The following is a 19,468-nucleotide window of genomic DNA, read 5'->3' on the forward strand; positions in this document are numbered from 1 at the left end:
ACTGGTGACAGAGACAGTGAATCGTGTGACATTATTCTGAATGTCTTGTCCGAAAATGACTTCGTGAAGATAATTAGAGAACCAACTGAGAAAAGAAACGTCTTAGATCTCCTAGCTACAAATACACCTGAATTTATCTAATCATTTAATGTAAAGGAAGGTCAGTGATGATAAGGCTGTGATAGCAACTATGAGTACGGGTATTCTAAGGACATGTCCGAAAAAACAGACACCATTATATATGCGGATGCACAAACAGTGCCCGAACTCTTACGGGAATCGGCAACAAGTCTCGAGTAATGGGTATAATGGGCAGGGGCACTATGAATATAGTGCGCGACAATAAGTTGGGAATGTGGGTCCCATGGGAGGCGTGCCAGAGATAAATCCCTTCAATCGCACTTAGCTGAGATGGAGCAGGGACGGCAGCTCAGCGTGTTCGATCAGAGGGCTGGTTGGCGTCTGTAATCAGAAACTGAGTGGAAGGATCAAGAAACGAGCTTGAACGGATGTCATCTGACGTCCGTAACGACCCAACACAACTATCAACAGCGAACAAAAAATGAAAAAAAAGAAAAAACCAGATGGATAGAGCGTCTGCCATGGAATCAGGAGATCCCGGGTTCGAGTCCCGGACGGGGCACACATTTTCAACTGTCCCCGTTGACTTTTATCAACGCCTGTATTCAGCTAGGGGTATTCATTTCATTTTAATAACACCTGCGAGACTCTCTAACGATTATCCAAAAGAACTTGCTCCCCTTACAGCAACTTCGCTGGCGCATCGAAAGATACCTAGTGACTGAAAAAGCGCAAGTCATTTCCGTTTTGAAGGAGGTTCGTAGGACAGTTGCACATAATTATAGGTATATAGCGTTGGCGTCAATCTGTTGCAGAGTCGTGAAAGAGATTTTATGCTGAAGAATTATGACATTTTTGAGGAACGAAACTCTCCTGTACAAAAATCTACATAGATCCACAAATGGAGACCGCTCTGTTCCTCCATGAGATCGACAGCGCTGTTGACAACGGCGCTCAGATTGATGCGATGTTCCTTGACCTCAGGAAGGCGTTTGACACCATCCCACAATGCCGTTTAGAAAACAGAAAAAAAAACATACGAGCTTACTGAGTATCGTGTAAGATTTACAACTGGATGCAGGACTTTCTTGAAGATAGAATTCAACAAGTCATTCTTAACAAAATAAAAATCGACAGATGTAAAGTTAATTTCCGGAGAGCGCCAAGGAATTGTGATAGTACCGTTACTGTTTACAGTGTGTATCAGTGATTCAGTAGAAAGCCTGGGTAACGCTTTAAGATTGTTCACAGATGATGCATTTGTCTGTAAGAAAGCAGAAATACCAGAATCGATTTGAAATATTTGGAAATTTGTGGTAAGTTCCTATGGGACCAAACTGCTGAGGTCATCGGTCCCTAGGCTTACAGACTACTTAATCTAACTTACAATAACTTACGCTAAGAGCTTTTACTGCATTTTCTGCTTTTATAATGTACGGATTAGCGTGTATAAGAAATAACAGCAATCTGTCGCATTTCAGAGCATTCTGACACAAAAGGTAAGGAATCGTTAAAAATTGCAATTGTAGAATGTTTTAAATGTTTCTTCCTTCTAAAATTTGAATATTTAACAGGTAAGTTTTCCTTCGGGATTTCACAGCACTGACTACTGCACTACGTACACACTGGCCTGCAGCTTCTGTGGTGTCGTCTACTGAAATCCAAATGTTTTTTCGGGCATACACGTTTAACGAATGGTAGATCCACCTGGCACTCTTTTACTAGAATCCTTTTTCAAGAAAGTTTTAAGATAAATAATATTTATTTTCCACAAAGGAATGGTTACACTTACTCGTATAAATACTGAGTATAGTTGCTTGGCGAATAAGCCACGTGAACTAACTGGGACGTCGACCTGCTCCCTAAGTAAAGTACTTACAAGTTTCTGATGTAAAGTGGGTTTTGTAACTGCTTTTTGTTTTTTTTCTTCTTAGCGTTCAGATGCTGTAGTACTTGGAACCTTTTCTGTCAGGATCAATGCTTTGTTCACATGATAAAAGTATAATACTTGTCCATTCTCACTCAAATTATCGCTCCCGAACTCCGTGACAGTTTAACCGGTGCGTAATCAACCAAAGTATAATTCACTCCGTATTCTTGCTTTTGAATTGTGATTGCAACTGCAACTAAATAGGTGTAACACAGAACCGTGAGGGTTTCTGTCGTTCATACCCATATGTTTACACTAAGTGTTCGTCCAAAAGTTAAACCATTATTTCGCGCATGAGATTTTCTTCTGATGGCGTCTGCTGGCTCCTATTTTATACCTCCATAGCAAACGACGGAACATTCGTAGCGAGATTGTCCTTACTTAATATGATTTCAGTTCATAGTATGGTTAGAACGAGATGGTTCAAAACATTCGCCAAAAATTAAAAGAAAGTACTACAGAAAACCGAATATTTGCTCCCATTTTTAACAAAGCTTTAAGTCGAGATCCCCTTGCACAGTTCCGACGATAAGACGAACCCGTTTTTCCGACCATGCACGGAAAGTGCCGCGACAGTAGCTAGCAATAGGCGTAAGAAATATTGGTTTTCGAGATTTTTCTTTTTTTTTCAGGTAACTTTTGAGTGTGTATCGGCAGTTTAGTTTTGGCTTGGTTATTTCAAGTGGAGACAACTACGACGGGCTTCGACATAACAAGTCTGACCGTTCCCGTTTTAGAAACAAAGTTGTTTGTTACGTAAAACGTGTATCAAAGTTAGTTTGAAACTTGTATTTCCATTCTATAACAGTTGACACAACTTTTCAAACTTATTGAAATTGTGAAGTTCACGATTTAGGCTAGACTGAGAGGCTCTCTTGAGTCCAAAAGTTTTTCACATGAAGGACTATGTCTGATAACGATGAAAATCGCACAGTTCACTGAAATCCTTCCCGTGTTACAGGTTCGCCAGGCTGCTAAATGACACCATGAGCCCAATAGCAATGACACTGTTTGCCTTCAACGTCCTCGTCGGCTGTGTGGTGCTGTTCCAGACGACATACGTAAGGGCTTTTACGATCTTCAGTTAAATCTATAGCTACGCTCATGAGTAACTGATGTAGAGATATTTAGTAGCGAGTACTTCGTCATCCACGAAAGAAGTGGGCTATAAAACACATATTACACCGATCTTTTATGTTTTTACAAGTATATGCTCATTGGCCTTCGACCCCCAATCAGCTTGAACAAATAAAGATGCCTTTTTTATCGTGGGCTTGCGGGATGGTCAACATCAACAGCAGCAATGATCCACATAACTTTACTGTCTGGATAACCAAAAACGCGATAAATCATTTTGAGATGTAAAACCTCTTAAGCTATAATTTATTTTATTCTTTGGCACTATTATTATTAGCAATACTGTGTTTCTGATATTTTCCCCAGCTGATACCTTTCCTGAATGAGACTTTTTTTAAAATAGCATCAGGGTATGTGCTATTCGAAGCTGAATCGGTTACCTGCATGTCCTCACATAATCATTATGTCAATGATTTTCTAGTTTAACTGGCTATTGTAACTTATAATTTTTCATTTCCAATTTTACCTATAAGCCAAAACTGTACAATTTTTCTGTTTCTTCGTTTTTTGGCGCTTTTATTTATTGACATGTGTCACCCTAGTTTCATTTAAGCATATAGTAACATTTTTATTGTATATTAATTGCAAGGGATCAACCTAGCATTCTCGTCCATCCCGCGAGTGTTTGATACATACGTTCCATATTTCCGCTTCCGTGTCCGTACGCACGTTCAGTCACTTATCCCCACGCTGTTTGCTGGCTGGTTACCTGTGTTTTTCTGTGAAGTTTAGACATTCTGGTGTGCACTTCCTACAACGGTGCCTGCCTCTGTTTTAGGTACGATTCTTCCATTGTCATCAAGTTTAATGTCCCTCTTGTATTTGCAGCATATCATCCAGTTTTCAGTACGATTTAGTTTACTTATTGACGTTCCTGCACTACACGATAGTGTTCTCCTATTTCGTCCATCTAATTTTCATACCATGTGCAAGTTATTTGCGTTGCTAGTTAAACATTTAGGTCATGGACTACGCTGCCTGTAGTATCATGTTGTTTCCTAGGTTTTAACGGGAACCCATGCACAGCTTCCCATTTTTCTTGATGCAATGCTGTTATGGTGGTCAAAATATTTTAGCTGGTGGACCGTAACTTAGACAGCATGTGGTAGGGCGTGTTCACTTCCACATGACGACGTTCGGTATGTGCCTGTTACATTTCCTTTTTATTCACTGTGACATTATGTACAATTCCTCTTAATTGTTTTTTACCCTTCTTCATAGATTCTACAGGAACAATCTCCACCAGATCGTACTACGTTTAGGACATACGTATTTTTTTGTAGATTGTCTACTCCTGGGACCTACTATGGTCGCTGGGACCTTACTAGCACACTGGTGTCCAAAATTAAAGCAACAAACGGAAATTTTGCAAGGTTGCGTTTATTTTGTCACAAAACTGTACAAACAAGTGATCAACTGCAACATGCATAACGGTAGACAAAAATGTTCTCCGTTATTTTTTTCAACTTAACGAATTTGCACACACAGTCTAACAACTGCTTAATATGCTCGGTATGGGGCGTGAAGAGCTCTAGCACCGTACAAGCCTGACATCGACGGGACATGCTGTGAATGATGTCATCAATCTCATGTTGAGGCAATAATACCCATTCTTCCTGCAGAGCTGCTCACAAGTCTTGGAGAGTGGTTGGTGGATGCTGACGTGATGCAACCCGTCTTCCTACTGCATCATAGATATGCTCTATAGGATTCAAATTGCGAAAGTGACCAGGCCACGCCATACGTGCAATGTGTTCCGTTTCCAAACAAACATCAACCACCCGTGCTCTATGAAATCAAGCATTATAGTCCACCAATACGAATTCTGGGCCCTCAGCACCTTGCAACAACTGTGCATGAGAACCCAAGATCTCCTCACGGTACCTGACAGCAGTTAAATCTTGCTGATTCACCTGCACAGTTTCATGAAGAGGCGTTCGAGAAGTCAACATAATCGCTGCCCACACCATTGGAAATCCTCCTCGATATCGGTGTCTTTCCATAATGTCTGGGTCCCGAAATCGTGTTCCACGTGTGCTCCAGATGCGAATCCGTCGCGAATCACTCTTCAGACCAAATCGGGACTCATCTGTGAAAACAACATTGACCCACGGTTCGACCGTTCAGGTGGCATGTTGACTACTGCACACTAGACGTTCCCTTCTGCGAAGACATGCCACAGGTAAAAAAAAAAAAAAAAAGGCATGTTTACAACAATAAATGCCACTCTGCTGAAGCCTTCTGTACAGCTTTTGTCTCGATACAACACATCCAGAGGATGCTGCGATGTCAGATGCGAGTTGTAGTGCGGTACTATGGCGGTACAGTCGTGCCCTTAGAGCCAAATAACGGTCCACTCTTTCTGATGTCACACGTGATTGGCCCGTCCTGATTTCCGGGATACCGTTTCGGTCTCAATAAACTGTCGCCTCATCCAAGAAACAAGAGAACGATTCACATTAACCCATCGAGCCACATCAGTTTGCGACTCTTCTGCTTCCATTCTTCCTATTGCCCTCCACAGCAGAGAGCCTGTAGTTGTTTTCTCTGTGCCATCCTGCACCTTCTGTGACTGTGTACACAGTGATTGTGGATGTGGGGCTAGCCGGCAAACAATAGCCCACTTGATAGGTGCTGGCTCTGAGCACTATGGGACTTAACTTCTGAGGTCATCAGTCGCCTAGAACTTAGAACTAATTAAATCTAACTAACCTAAGGACACCACACAAATCCATGGCCGAGGCAGGATTCGAACCTGCGACCGTAGTGGTCGCTCGGTTCCAGACTGCAGCGCCTAGAACCGCACGGCCACACCGGCCGGCTTTGGTAGGTGCCCTGCCGTTATTGCTGGTGTGGTTGACCGCTGATCGGAATGTCATCTTCCGTGCAAAACACGATCCTAACGACATCTTGTAACGCCGGAAATACATATCCTCCTGTTTCCATCTATTGTACTATAAATTTTTTCCTTATTTTGTCACCTGAAGATATGACATTTCTGTCTCTTTATATATTGTAATTGTTTTACTGTTTGTATATATATGTTTATGCATTTATGTCGATGTATAATTGGTTTGTTTTGTAAATATTATTTGTATTTTTACGCTGGGTCTTGCCTAGGGAAAACTATGCTATCGAACCATTACATCGATAGGTCGTGTGGAGAACCAAAGTATTTCGGATCTTTGGTAGTGTTAACTCTGTCGCGTGGAGCGCGGGCAGAGGAGAGTCTGGCTGGAGTAGACAGTGGAGCAGGTGTGTTGTGTGACTCTCCCTCGAGTTGCCGCGCTTTCGGGGTTTGTCAGCATGTAATTGCGCTCGACTTGCTATTTTAGTTTCGGACACGGTGTCGCGGACGGGAAGCATTAGCTGGCGCACATCAAGAGCCCGTTTCGCCTGGTGACCGTGTCGAGAAGAAGGCGCGCCAACATCCAGCTTCTGCAAACAGCGACGGCCGACAATGAGTGACTGTCGCCACCTCCTCGACCGACGGCTTCAAACCTTCAATCAACCAACAAGGAAGACTGGAAGCGCGTAAAGTTTTAGAACTGTATGGCAGACCTCAGCTTTTAAAATTGTTGCGTCACAAAATTACAGCAACTTAGCATGAACCTTTGTTGCTCATTGTCCCAATTGCATTACCAAACAGGGTCCCTTCCTTTTCCGAAATGAACCCGAGTGTCGTTGAAATTCAGACGCCAGCGTTGAAGTATAAACATTCCATTTCACTTCTTTAATTTCAAAGTTCATTTAATGTATTCATAGCTGGCTACAGCATTTAGATTACGCAAGCACAAATTAAGAGTGCGAGTTTCGTTACCATATTTTAGCTTACCTGTGACTGTAGCTCAGCTTGGTACGTACTAAATGTTACTATTGTTAATTTTCCAGAATCATTTAATTCAAGTTCAAAATTAAATCTCTTATTTCTAAATTGCGTAGATTCAAGTAGTTTTTTGAAATGATTGTTGAGGTAGCCCAAGACTAACCTTTTTTTACTTAATTTCGTAGTGCTTCAGAAACAAATCTCACTATTAATTTCAGTCACTAAATTAACTTTCAATTTTCCGGTTTTATTAATTCTTTTGCTAAATGAAGTCAGAGGGTAGCGAAATTTATTACTTCTGACAAACATTCAGTTTTCACACAACACGTGTCAACCTTCAGTTGCCACGCTTTTAGTGCTAATTGTATGTGCAATAACCTTTCTTTTTCAGGTACTATAGTAATTGTCCATAGGACTGGCGACCGTAATTTTCCCAAAATCTCAAATATCTAATGACCGCTAGTTCATTGTTAACGTAACGACCGCACATTTACTTTCTTTATTAACTTTACCCTTTTTCAAAATTAATTTCCACCAGTTTCATTTGCATTTTTCCTTTCATTAAGATGTAATCCTTTCCTCCCTCTTTACCGACAAATTAACTTCGGTGACGATTGCTTTTCCCAAATTCCCATTAGGTACACGCGGTTTAATTTTTCACTGTCATTAAGGTCGATAAGTGAGGGGTGGTTACAATCTGTTGACAGTTTTTATGATTATATTGTGAATTAGACACAGGACGGAGAAATAGCACTTTGTTGCTTTAATTTTGATACCAGTTAATGTGCTGTGTAGGACTTTGTACACAACTATAACAAGATGCGGGCTACAGAGTGGTGTGGCAATTGTCGTTAAAGAAAATTCGACAATAGCAGAGATGATTACAAAGTGGTTCAAATGGCTCTAAGCACTATGAGACTTAACATCTGAGGTCATCAGTCCCCTGGAATTAGAACTACTTAAACGTAACTCACCTAAGGACATGACACACATTCAGCTTCTATCTGATGGTAGCCACTCCTTGATTCCATCTTTGAAAAACAGCTGCACTCGCCCAAACAGTCTATAATTTCCGTAATTTCCGGCAAAGAGTAGGCATCCGCTATAGTCTTGGCATTCAGATGTCGATAATCACAACAAAACCTACACTTCTGTGATTCATCCGCTGATTTCTTAGTCACGACGACAGTTCCAGCCCCCCATAGGCTATTAATCTCCTCAGTAATCCTACCCTTCAGCTGCTGATCGATAAATTCTTCCAGAATTTGCTGCATGTACCTCACAGCTCCGTATGGTTTGCGGTAAACAAGCGATTCATTTCCTTTTCGGTACTGCGTAATATGTGTTGCTGGCAATGGCATTTACGGGAGAACCAAATCTCTAATTGCAAAAGTAAGCTTTCCATCCGATCGCTATCACGTCCCTTTAGGTGCTTTCCCTTCTCTCGCAATGCTCGGGCTTGACCATGACTTTCGGAACGTTTCCAAGGTTGCCGATGTTGAAAGGCTTCCGCCATCTTTCGATTAGGTGCTGCTGTGTCAGCTATGTCTACAGCTCGCCTTGCCAGCTTGCCTAGGAACATGCGGGGCTGCGTTGTGTTTTGCAAAGCATAACATTTGCCCACGCCTGCAACTAACTCTGCTGTAATCTACTTCCTACTTTGAGAGTTTCTGACAGAATATGGCCCGTACAACGATTCAAATGCCCGTAACAGGAAATCGTGGTGTCGACGCCACAAAATTTGGACTATGTAGGAATGAAAGAATGTCGTTTGGATGGATGAGCCGTTTCATGCTGTTTCCAGATTTTGGGCGAGTTTAGAGCCCAAGACATGGAGGGGGTTAGAAGATGAGTTAGGCAACCATACAGAGGTGGAAAAGGTAGACAGTTAGACCTGAAGATAGTGTCCACATAATGGTTCCTGGTCGGTGTTTGAATCTAGTGACCGATTTTAAAATCACATAAAGGGAAGTACACTAGAAACCACCGTAGGCAGTATCTTACATTTTCCACTGTTTTTCTTGTCGTGAGGGATGAAGTTCTGTTGATTGCAACGTTTGTAAATATTATGAGATCTAGATATTTAATTTTTGTGTAGTATAATATAGCTATTTTGAGGACACTGTTATATGTTCTGTTACAAAGTTTTATGTTGAATAAAATTATGTTTATTTTTAGAATTCAACACATAACAGGTGTACAATCAAGTCACATGTTTTCAGTCGTGCCTTGATATGGAATAGTTCTTCCATGTAACACGTGATATTCGAAAATTATCAGAGCTTTTTTAATTCCTTAACAAATTTCCCTGTCTTGGCTGGCTCTGAGCACTATGGCACTCAACTGCTGTGGTCATAAGTCCCCTAGAACTTAGAACTACTTAAACCTAACTAACCTAAGGACAGCACACAACACCCAGCCATCACGAGGCAGAGAAAATCCCTGACCCCGCCGGGAATCGAACCCGGGAACCCGGGCGTGGGAAGCGAGAACGCTACCGCACGATCACGAAATGCGGGCTTTCCCTGTCTCGAAAATGGAACTTTGTGTTGGTTACCAAGAGCTTGTATTTCAAAATGTTTTTTATTTGTAGTTGGTTTTTGGTAATAATTCTTCTTAATTAAATTTCACTTACTGATTATTGGTGTGTAGCTGAGTAATAATGTAAAACGTAGACTATTAAACACATTATGGATAAGATTTTCTCGATCGCAACAATCTCAACTCTCACTAGATTATTTCTTTCTATGTAGTTGACCATGTTGATCTTGCAACATTTTTTCACATTTGAGGAAACCTTATTTTACCGAAATATTTACTGTAATTTCACAAAACGATTTTAGCACACATAAAGTGCATGCTACCATTTTAAAATGGTGTACGGAAATATAGAAAATTCCTATTGTAGTGGTGTCTAGAGGTGAAAGTCTAAAAAGTATTCCAACATACAACACTCACCCCTAATTTTTGCATGTGATTCAGAAATGGAAATAATACTGTGAATAACGTGGGCGGTCTACCCTGGCAGCATCCTTTTTCATGACAGTGGCTGTTCACTAACTTTGATGGTAAAGTGGGTATTTTTGGTTAACTTCTCTGGCACACAATTCAGCACATGCACTACAGTTCATATTCTTCGCTGTGTGTGACTCAGTGACTAATGTGGGTACATAAATCCTTTTAAGATTTTGATGATGTAATGGGCCTAAAAATAGGCAAGGGCGAGATGGGAAGTAACTGTTCTGCTGCTAAGCGGATTATCTTTATCCCAAGCATTGGTGACAGCTCCTTTTAGTCTCTTATGTACGTCTTAGACATTAACAGCCCTCCCAGTTCACAGACTGACGATTTCGACATAATACTTTTCACTAGTGGTAGTACGGGATGTGTGTTTTGTTATGCTGATACCAAAATTATTTTTTGATGTGGCGTTAACTAGCGATAGTTTTTCAAGAGCTGACTAATTACAATTGAAGAACACTTCCTTGTGATTATGCGTAGAGAATAAAAGTTATGATTGTTAACTATACAGGAAATTATTGCTCCTTTGCATACTGCCACGTAAGGAAACTCCCGATATGTTTGAAGGAAAATACGATTTTAATGGTATTCACCGTAAGTGGGACATCCTGTATGACGAAGATCTCTACATCATCAGGCCAGCGCGAAACATTGGCAACTAGAGGCTGATTTTTCCCATAACTTGGCTTTTTTTACGTGTGTACTCACGCTTACTACCTGCCCACGTTAATGACGGTATACACAACTGTGCCTAGTAGATACAGTAGTTGGCAATATTATGCATCTTCTTTTGATGTGTGATTCCCATCATTTCTTTTTTCACAGAGCTCTGACATCACTGCAGTAATTAAATGCCTCGTTTTTCTTCCTATGCTGGGAGGCCAGGTTTATCTTTATTGCTGGGCTGCTCACCAAGTAAAAGATCAGGTGAGAACTACGTCACATTAAACTCTATTCTATTAATTTTTAGCCGGCCGGAGTGGCCGTGCGGTTCTAGGCGCTACAGTCTGGAGCCGGGCGACCGCAACGGTCGCAGGTTCGAATCCTGCCTCGGGCATGGATGTGTGTGATTCCTTAGGTTAGTTAGGTTTAATTAGTTCTAAGTTCTAGGCGACTGATGACCTCAGAAGTTTAGTCGCATAGTGCTCAGAGCCATTTGAACCATTTTTATTAATTTTTACTTTCGAGTTTTTTCTTGTTTTCCTTCGCAGATTTCCCACGTATTTTGTGTATAATCGTTTCTTTACCCTGCCGTTTCTGGTACTTCAATAAAACCGTTAGTGGTTAATGCAGATATTACGTAGAACCATGTCACTTAGAAATCTGAGTGGAATCATTTTTTTCTAAGGAAAGACTTGAACACTTTCCTTCTAGGTCTTCATATTGAACACGAATACACTACACGCATTGGATATAGCGGAAGATATGAAAATCATTGAAGATGATATATTTTGTTTTCAATGTTATTGTTAAATTCTACATATTTCAAAATGCAGAAAACTCATAACCCATTTACTGGCTTAAGAGACATGCAGTTAAAAAAACATAGCTTCAGTGGTGTGACTAGCCTGATTCAATAAATAGTTTTGTCAACTGAAACTCTGCTCACCACCTTCTGCATCAGCTATTTAGAAAATATTTACATTTATGAACTGTGAGACCTGAATACATATTATCACTTCATCTTTTAGATATACTTAGTTCAATCAAATCATATTGATAGTCTCCCCCTACAGTTTTATTAGACTGCCATTGTTTGCAGGTGGAGTTTCCCTCCACGTCAAGAAGCAAAAGAGTTGTTCCTCTTTTTCTTTCGGTAAACATTCAGTAATATGATGAAATTCACAAATAAATAAATCAGGATACATACAAACGGTCATCAGCACTTACTTACTGTTTGTCAGTAAAATAAAAGGAAACACGCTTATGCTGGTGTGACATAATCAAAACATTACATGGGTGAAGAGGAGCAAAGAAGAAACTGTGTATTTCTCGAAGCAATATCTTCAAAAGTAAATTTATTGTTCAAGAAAACACAGACGTATGTAGTAAGCTTTCCTAAACTAAACTTACATAAAGATAAACGTATGACTATTGTGACGTATTTACACAAAACTACTCGGCGCCGTCTGTTCTCCAATGAACGTGACTTATTAATTACTAAGAATGTAACTAGCCAGCAAGTACTCACTACTCACAATCCCTTGTTTCTGTAATAGAAGAGTTTGCAGTTGTTGCCATATATTTTGTCAGCGAGGTGTATTGGGTTTTTTGGTAACCATCTATAAAGCGGAAAAGCAGCCCTGTAGCAGTAGAAGAACCACGAGAAGAGATGGATGTACAGGTATCAGTGCTGTGGCTCCGATGTCAACAGGCGGAAGCGGTTTCGACTGCAGCGTACAGCTGCTCGTGGGTGGATGCGGGAACGAGCTTCAAGCGCGCCCTGAGGATTCTCATCTGCCGCGCCCAGAAACCGCTCATTCTCACTGCCGGACATGTCTGCCCGATCAACAGGGAAGCCTTTCTTTCGGTCAGTACGTACGCACTGTTGTTGCATTGCATACTTGCCTTTTCCAACAAGGCAATTTATTGGCGTCAGTTTCCCTTTATTTGGTCGTGATTATTGGCCAAATCTCTGTAAGTCTCATATAAGTAGCAGACTTCTTCCGTAATACAAATTTCAAGTTATGAATAACTCTGAGAATTGCATCCGTACACAAATGTATCAGCTGTCCACACACATATTCCGAAATTCCCTCCTCAACAGTTCGTTTCGATACTCGATAACACTGGTTTCGACACCTGTACTGAGTGATTGAGTAGGGAATGCACTCTTTTCAGTTTCACAGTACAGCTCCTACGTTTTGTGCCTATTTAGCTTGTGTGAAACACGTAGACTTTTGGCCACTAATCCAGCAAAATAAACTTTGTACAGGAAGTGGATGCCCTGTTAAATTATTAGTTAAAAATCTAACTTTCTTATTGCCAATTTTACCAGAGGCTTTAACATTGTTTTGCTCTTAGAATACCACTGTAAGTGGTCCACGTAAGAGAGCAAAGTGAAGATGTTTCGATCTTCCAGTGAATGACTGCCTTTTTAATTGTAGTAATCCATTTGTTTTTCAACACAATCCCTTTCTACAATGAAGGATTTTGTCAATCGTTTTTGCACTATGTATGTCTCATCCTCGATGTGCTTTTTTTTTCTTTGCCCGCCAAGTTAGCCGAGAGCGCTAATGCGCCGCTTCCTGGACTCGGGTAGGTGCGCCGGCCCCGGGTCGAATACGCCTAGCGAATTAACGACGAGGGCCGGTGTGCTGGCCAACCTGGATGTGGTTTTTAGGCGGTTTTCCACATCCCACTAGGTGAATACTTGGCTGGTCCCCACGTCCCACCTCAGTTACACGACTCGCAGACATTTACAACACGTTCGCACTCTTTCATGATTTACACTAGATGTAGACAGCTGGGGTACACTGATTCCATCCTGGGGGATACAGGGTGGTGGCAGGAGGGCCATCTGGCCACCCCTTCAAATTAACCTTGCCAAATCCGATTGTAACCACGCCGACTTTGCGAAAACTGCAGGTCAAAGGCGTAAGCGAAAGAGGAAGAAGAAGAATCCTTGATGTGCTTTTGTGATATATTTACAAAACACTACATGCCTCATAACGCATCCGATAGATGCAAAAGTTAACCAGATACAAATATGGCTACATGTGGAAGTCAGTGGCCGTACGAGGATCCCAGATCTGATAAATCCTAATCTAACTCCCCCAGCATCACCTCGTTTTGCTTTTGTTGATGTTCATCTTTTATACTCCTGTCAAGACACTGTCCATTCCGTTCAACTGTTCCAGTCTCGTATTGTTCGTGGAAAGAAGGATTGTCTGTATGCTTCTGTGTGGGCTCTAATCTCTCTGATTTTATCCTCATGGTGTCTTCGCGAGATATACGTAGGAGGGAGCAATATACTACTGGACTCGTCGGTGAAGGTATGTTCTCGAAACTTTAACAAAAGCCCGTACCGAGCTACTGAGTGTCTCTACTGCAGAGTCTTCCACTGGAGTTTATCTATCATCTCCGTAACGCTTTCGCGATTACTAAATGATCCTGTAACGAAGCGCGCTGCTCTCCGTTGGATCTTCTCTATCTCTTCTATCAACCCTATCTGGTACGGATCCCACACCGCTGAGCAGTATTCAAGCAGTGGGCGAACAAGCGTACTGTAACCTACTTCCTTTGTTTTCGGATTGCATTTCCTTAGGATTCTTCCAATGAATCTCAGTCTGGCATCTGCTTTACCGACGATCAACTTTATATGATCATTCCATTTTAAATCACTCCTAATGCGTACTCCCAGATAATTTATGGAATTAACTGCTTCCAGTTGCTGACCTGCTATTTTGTAGCTAAATGATAAGGGATCTATCTTTCTATGTATTCGCAGCACATTACACTTGTCTACATTGAGATTCAATTGCCATTCCCTGCACCATGCGTCAATTCGCTGCAGATCCTCCTGCATTTCAGTACAATTTTCCATTGTTACAACCTCTCGATACACCACAGCATCATCCGCAAAAAGCCTCAGTGAACTTCCGATGTCATCCACAAGGTCATTGGTAACGCTAGTGGCACTTCGTCCATCCCCCCCCCCCCCCTACGTGTCACTTAGCTAGTAGCAGTATATTATTCAGTTGTTCCCACTGTTATATCATTGTTGCTCCATCGAGTGAACTTCCATGTATCCACTTACAATACATTTTTTAACACGAACCTGAATCAATTCCTTCCCTATCTCCCAGAGTTACCGCTTGAGATGCATCACGGTAATAACTGGCTGGCGTCATCTGATATCACTGATAGTCATCTGCTACGATCAGTCAAGCGCCTCATGGCCCATGAGAAGGGGCAAATTACTTTTGATCATACGTACGTCACAACTGTCGTCGCCAGGTCTACACCATGACACAGCGCTACCTATCTCAGTCTCCCCTCCGCTTGCTCCATTTTTAATTGGACTGGCTGTAGGGCTCTTGCATAAAAAAGGATATTGTAGCCTATTCTGTAACCCGCCCAAAGAAGTCGTTCCTCAGCCACAACCGACAGGTGATTGTCATAAATAATAACTCCACGGAAGGGGGATATGCACTTCCCAAACATTATAGTTGGATGCTAGTTACAATTGCGTATTTGTTTTATTATTGAGTAGTTTGCTGAAAAACTTTTCGATTCATGGTCCAGCCCCTAAGATAGTCAATGATGTCAGATTTGTGTAAATTACCGAGTCGTCCCTTACTGTACATCGATAATACTTTCCTAAGAGGTTGTTGGACATATTTGTAAAAGCACATCAATGTACAAATATTGAGACACTAGAATCTCGTAAAGCTATCCAAATGTTTGCTGCTATGACAATTCACAGTGTTTCATAAACTAGCAGTCATTCTTGATGCAGTATTTAAGAGACAAGAAATTAGTTCATAAAGCAATTTGGACGGCCCGTCACCCTATAACATTCTATAAAACAGGAATTTTCCGCGATGGTCTTCAACTTAGAGCTAATCCAATAAAGGTTCTTTTTAAGTTATGTGACTGATACAGCATTGTTTAGGAGTTCCTGTGTTTTGTGTGCTTGTATTAGGAATAGTTGAAGACAAAGCTATGGTTGTTGAGCGTAGAAAAAAGAACTGTTTACATTCATGGTTACGTTAGGCAAAAGACCAGAGGTTTCAGCAATAGATAAAAGACGTATTTCATATATATTTATTTAAGATTTAGGAACTAAGGGATAACTTGAACGTCTTAATATTCGTACTCCTATCTGCATTTGTTTCAACAAAAGTTTGATAAGTGTATAAAATAGAAATAGTGTAGAGAATGTAATCTCCCTTCATTGTGAAAAACCATGCATCACAGAGGGGAACGTATGACGACAATGTGAATCTGTAATACGGCACTTTGCACCAGTTCTGTTTAAATGAGATTATATAATTTTTAGACCTTATTAGTAAATGCGATGAGTACTCTTACCAAATAATTGGGTGGACTGTGAAGTATTTTGTGAAATTTTGCATAAATTTACCTATATCATACAAAACAATTAAGCTGTCGTACATTTTTTCTCGTTGACTGTAGACAGCATATTGTTCCGATGTAGGTGAGCCGCGCACGGGGTAATACCGGTTCCTGTACTACACCCGTTCTTCGCCTAGCATTGCTTAGCTGCCGTATCATTTGCGTCTCGAGCGATAGCGCTTTGGCGGTTTGGCAAGAGATTTATACGCGCACGCCGGTGACAAGTGATCTGGGTTTTAGTTGTTTTCATGGAGCCTTGTGTAGAATTGCTGCTTGTGCCAGAGAACCGTGGTGGTTGCTCATCGAGTCTTTATGACTGATGTTCGCTCCGTGGGTCGAACATTCGCGTACTGGGGACTAAAGCTTTGCCGGGCCTGTGCAGTAACAGACCATATATTAGAGCTGGACAGTTCCCTTCAAAAATCTCTTTGCTGTCAACCTCAGGTTTTAATCAACTTTCTATACCTGCTATTATTTGAGCTTCACTGCTTTTTAGGACTGCTGCAAACTCTTGCACTTTCTCGCAGAGGTTTCTGCAGTTAACCACTAAGATTTTAATACTATCGCCTCTAGTGGAAACTTCTTTGGCTCTTACACTGATACGTCTGGGTCTCCTACAGCTATCTGGGCTGGATGGAGAGTCACCTAATCTAATATTTAAAAAAAAATGAAAAACCTTGGGTACACCTCACAGACAGCCGGCCGTCTGGGCAGCAGCCTCTGATGTACAGTTCAAAACTGGCCCATTTAGGGTACTCTAAAATTCTCAGCCATACAGCGGAAGTGTGAAGGTCAAGCCTACTTTGTCACAGATACTTTGCAGTTTGTGGTTCAAATTTTTCACTCACCTCAGAACGAGGGGGCGACGATCTTTTATGTGTACAGTGCTGCAGATTGTGAGTTTATTTCAAACTGCATGGTTAGATTGGTATTCTCGACCTTCTCTGCCAGTCGCTGGAATGATCGATGTAATACCACGGAGCCCAGACGACAGACATCGTTTGTGTCAAATATGCAGTGCCATGATATGCAGTTTATTACGACCTTTAGCCTCAATGGGTGCGAGAACAGCTAACTGAACATGCTGAATGAGGCACCAAGGTATACACGGTGAGTGCGTACGGCTTTCCTCTGTACCCCTTGTTGCGATTTCCATAATGGACACCATTATTCGTCATACGTTTGAACTGCCGATGATTAGTAGACCCCGACATATTGTGTGTGACTCATACTGAGACGGGACACAGCATATTTCGCAAAAGATGAAGTCTGTCTTATCGGCTCAGTTTTGGTTTCAATGGGAGACGCCAAGTAGGTTCATTTCACTTTTGAAAAGAGCAAAATATACAGTGAGATTACAGTTAATGGACTTGCGGTGTTCATCAGACCCATTAGCTCGCAATGTATCTTGCTAGTTCCACTACTTGATGCAAGGTGTTTGAGAGTACATAATACTGCTTATTATCTAGCAGTCTCAGGACGTGAAAGCTGCATTTCTGTAACGTATCTCAAAACTTGCTTCTGACCTGATAATCATGATGCATAGTGTATCATCCAAACATTGCAAGCTCTAATGGACATCCTTTTTAATATTTTGTAAACATTTTTGATACTTATTTGGGTTCTTTGGCTGATTTCCGTGATCATATTACTGAGTATGGGCCAAAACAAGAAGAAATGGAATAGAAAGTGCATACCTTAATAGCTATTAGTACTTTTTCATATTTGCTACTGTGAAACATACCTCTACTGAACAAGTGCTCATTGCTCGTAAGGTAAGCGTTGTAGAGCCCATGATCACTAGAATCTTTTCTTGTTTCGGTATAAAGAACCTGCCTCCTAAGTTGTTTATGCAGTAGTGTATTACTAGTAATTTTTTTGAGTTCTCTAGCTTCGAGAAGTCACTGGTTTGTCTATCTGTCATTTTAATTATAATAAATGCGGTTTATCATTCTTACTGATTCCCTGTGTTAATGCTCTCATTTTTTGCCTCCATTCCTTGCAGATGGTGAATGCCTCATACTCATACTACGCACTACTGGGTCAAATGAACAAGCGCTCTGTGGACTGAGGAGCAATGGGTATTGATGTCCATAGTTTGCTACTTACAGTATTGTTTTCTGGGCCCACCTTTCAGATATAGATTGTTTAGAAGAAAGTACAATCGTAAAACAGTTTTCTGATGTTACTCCAGTTACCAAAAGATCTCAAATATCAAAACTGCTGTATCACTGCAGATTTACACATATAGCCTTAGATCAGTGATAAATGTCAATTATTATTCAATGACGGTTGTTTATTCCTTTCATTTCCAAATAATTCAGTACTTACAAGCCACATTTCCTTAAGGTTAAGCTGGAGAAACAAATATGTTTAGAAATGTACACAAAAATTTTATGAGAATCACGAATTGAGTATCATATTTTGCTGGGGGAAGATAAAGTGAAAGTTCTTTCTTCTGAACTATCTTTCGTATTTGATGCTTTATTTAGCACTGGCTCTATTTTTGTTAACTTACCTCAAGTTCAGATTTTGTCCTATGAAGTCACATATTTCAAACTGAGTAGATTATTAATCACACCATTAGCTTTATTTTATTTGTGTAGTAGATATAACTTTCCCAATGTTACAGTTATATTATTATTGAAAACTATGTAAAGTCTTGAAACTCTGAGACATTGATTTTGTGAACTGTAACAGAATATTTTCCAATAAGACATTAATTTAATGTTTACAATTTGCTATTGTCTTGTTACATCACAAGTTACTTGAATTCTAATTTAAGTAGGGTGGTGATTGAAGACTTTCGTAGACTCTCAAATTGTAAAATGCTGTCTCTCTGTAGAAGATTCAGAATTTTTTCGGAAGCAGTAGTTCCACATTTACATTTTATATTTTTATCTATGTTTAGTTTAAGTTGATAGTGCTTGAATCTTAATATATAAAATAAACTGTTTTCTAGAGTTTATCGTATCTTTTTAGACAGTGCTAAATCATTTTTCTTACCGACCACCACCGTCAATCTTCCTTAACAGCTGACAGTCAAGAAGTTTATAAACTGCTGTAAATCTACCATTCTTTGATCGCTAGAAGTATTCAAATATAATTTGATAACCACGTTTGATCTCTAAGTTTATGTTTTGAAGAAATTAAAATATATTATAGTACTGATGGGAAAACATTATACAAAACAAATTTGGAGAGGACAGATTATTCATTCTTTACTTTCTAACATGTCCTGTCTTATCATAAATTTTGATAAGGCATTATACAATTCTGCTAATCCAGACTGTTCTGAAATGTCCATTACCAGCGCCAACTAGCTGTCAAATGAAATATAAATGATCAGAATGAAGGTAATAGAATTCACATTGATGGTCTTGATAAGAATG

The 19,468-nt window shown here is 40.5% G+C and overlaps 1 protein-coding gene across 1 annotated transcript in view; it reads left to right on the forward strand.

The window, feature by feature from the left end:
• The window catches only part of LOC126203895 (odorant receptor Or2-like), a 30,254-nt gene extending 11,893 nt beyond the window's left edge, over nucleotides 1-18,361 (forward strand). Inside the window, exons 2-5 of the mRNA XM_049938281.1 lie at nucleotides 2,973-3,072; nucleotides 10,821-10,922; nucleotides 12,370-12,525; nucleotides 18,082-18,361. Coding sequence (XP_049794238.1) covers nucleotides 2,973-3,072; nucleotides 10,821-10,922; nucleotides 12,370-12,525; nucleotides 18,082-18,147 — 424 coding nt within the window. The 3' untranslated portion in view covers nucleotides 18,148-18,361. The remainder of the gene's footprint in view (nucleotides 1-2,972; nucleotides 3,073-10,820; nucleotides 10,923-12,369; nucleotides 12,526-18,081) is intronic.
• The last annotated feature ends 1,107 nt before the right edge of the window (nucleotides 18,362-19,468 follow it).

The sequence above is a fragment of the Schistocerca nitens genome, chromosome 9 (assembly GCF_023898315.1).
Source record: "Schistocerca nitens isolate TAMUIC-IGC-003100 chromosome 9, iqSchNite1.1, whole genome shotgun sequence".
Taxonomy (NCBI): domain Eukaryota; kingdom Metazoa; phylum Arthropoda; class Insecta; order Orthoptera; family Acrididae; genus Schistocerca; species Schistocerca nitens.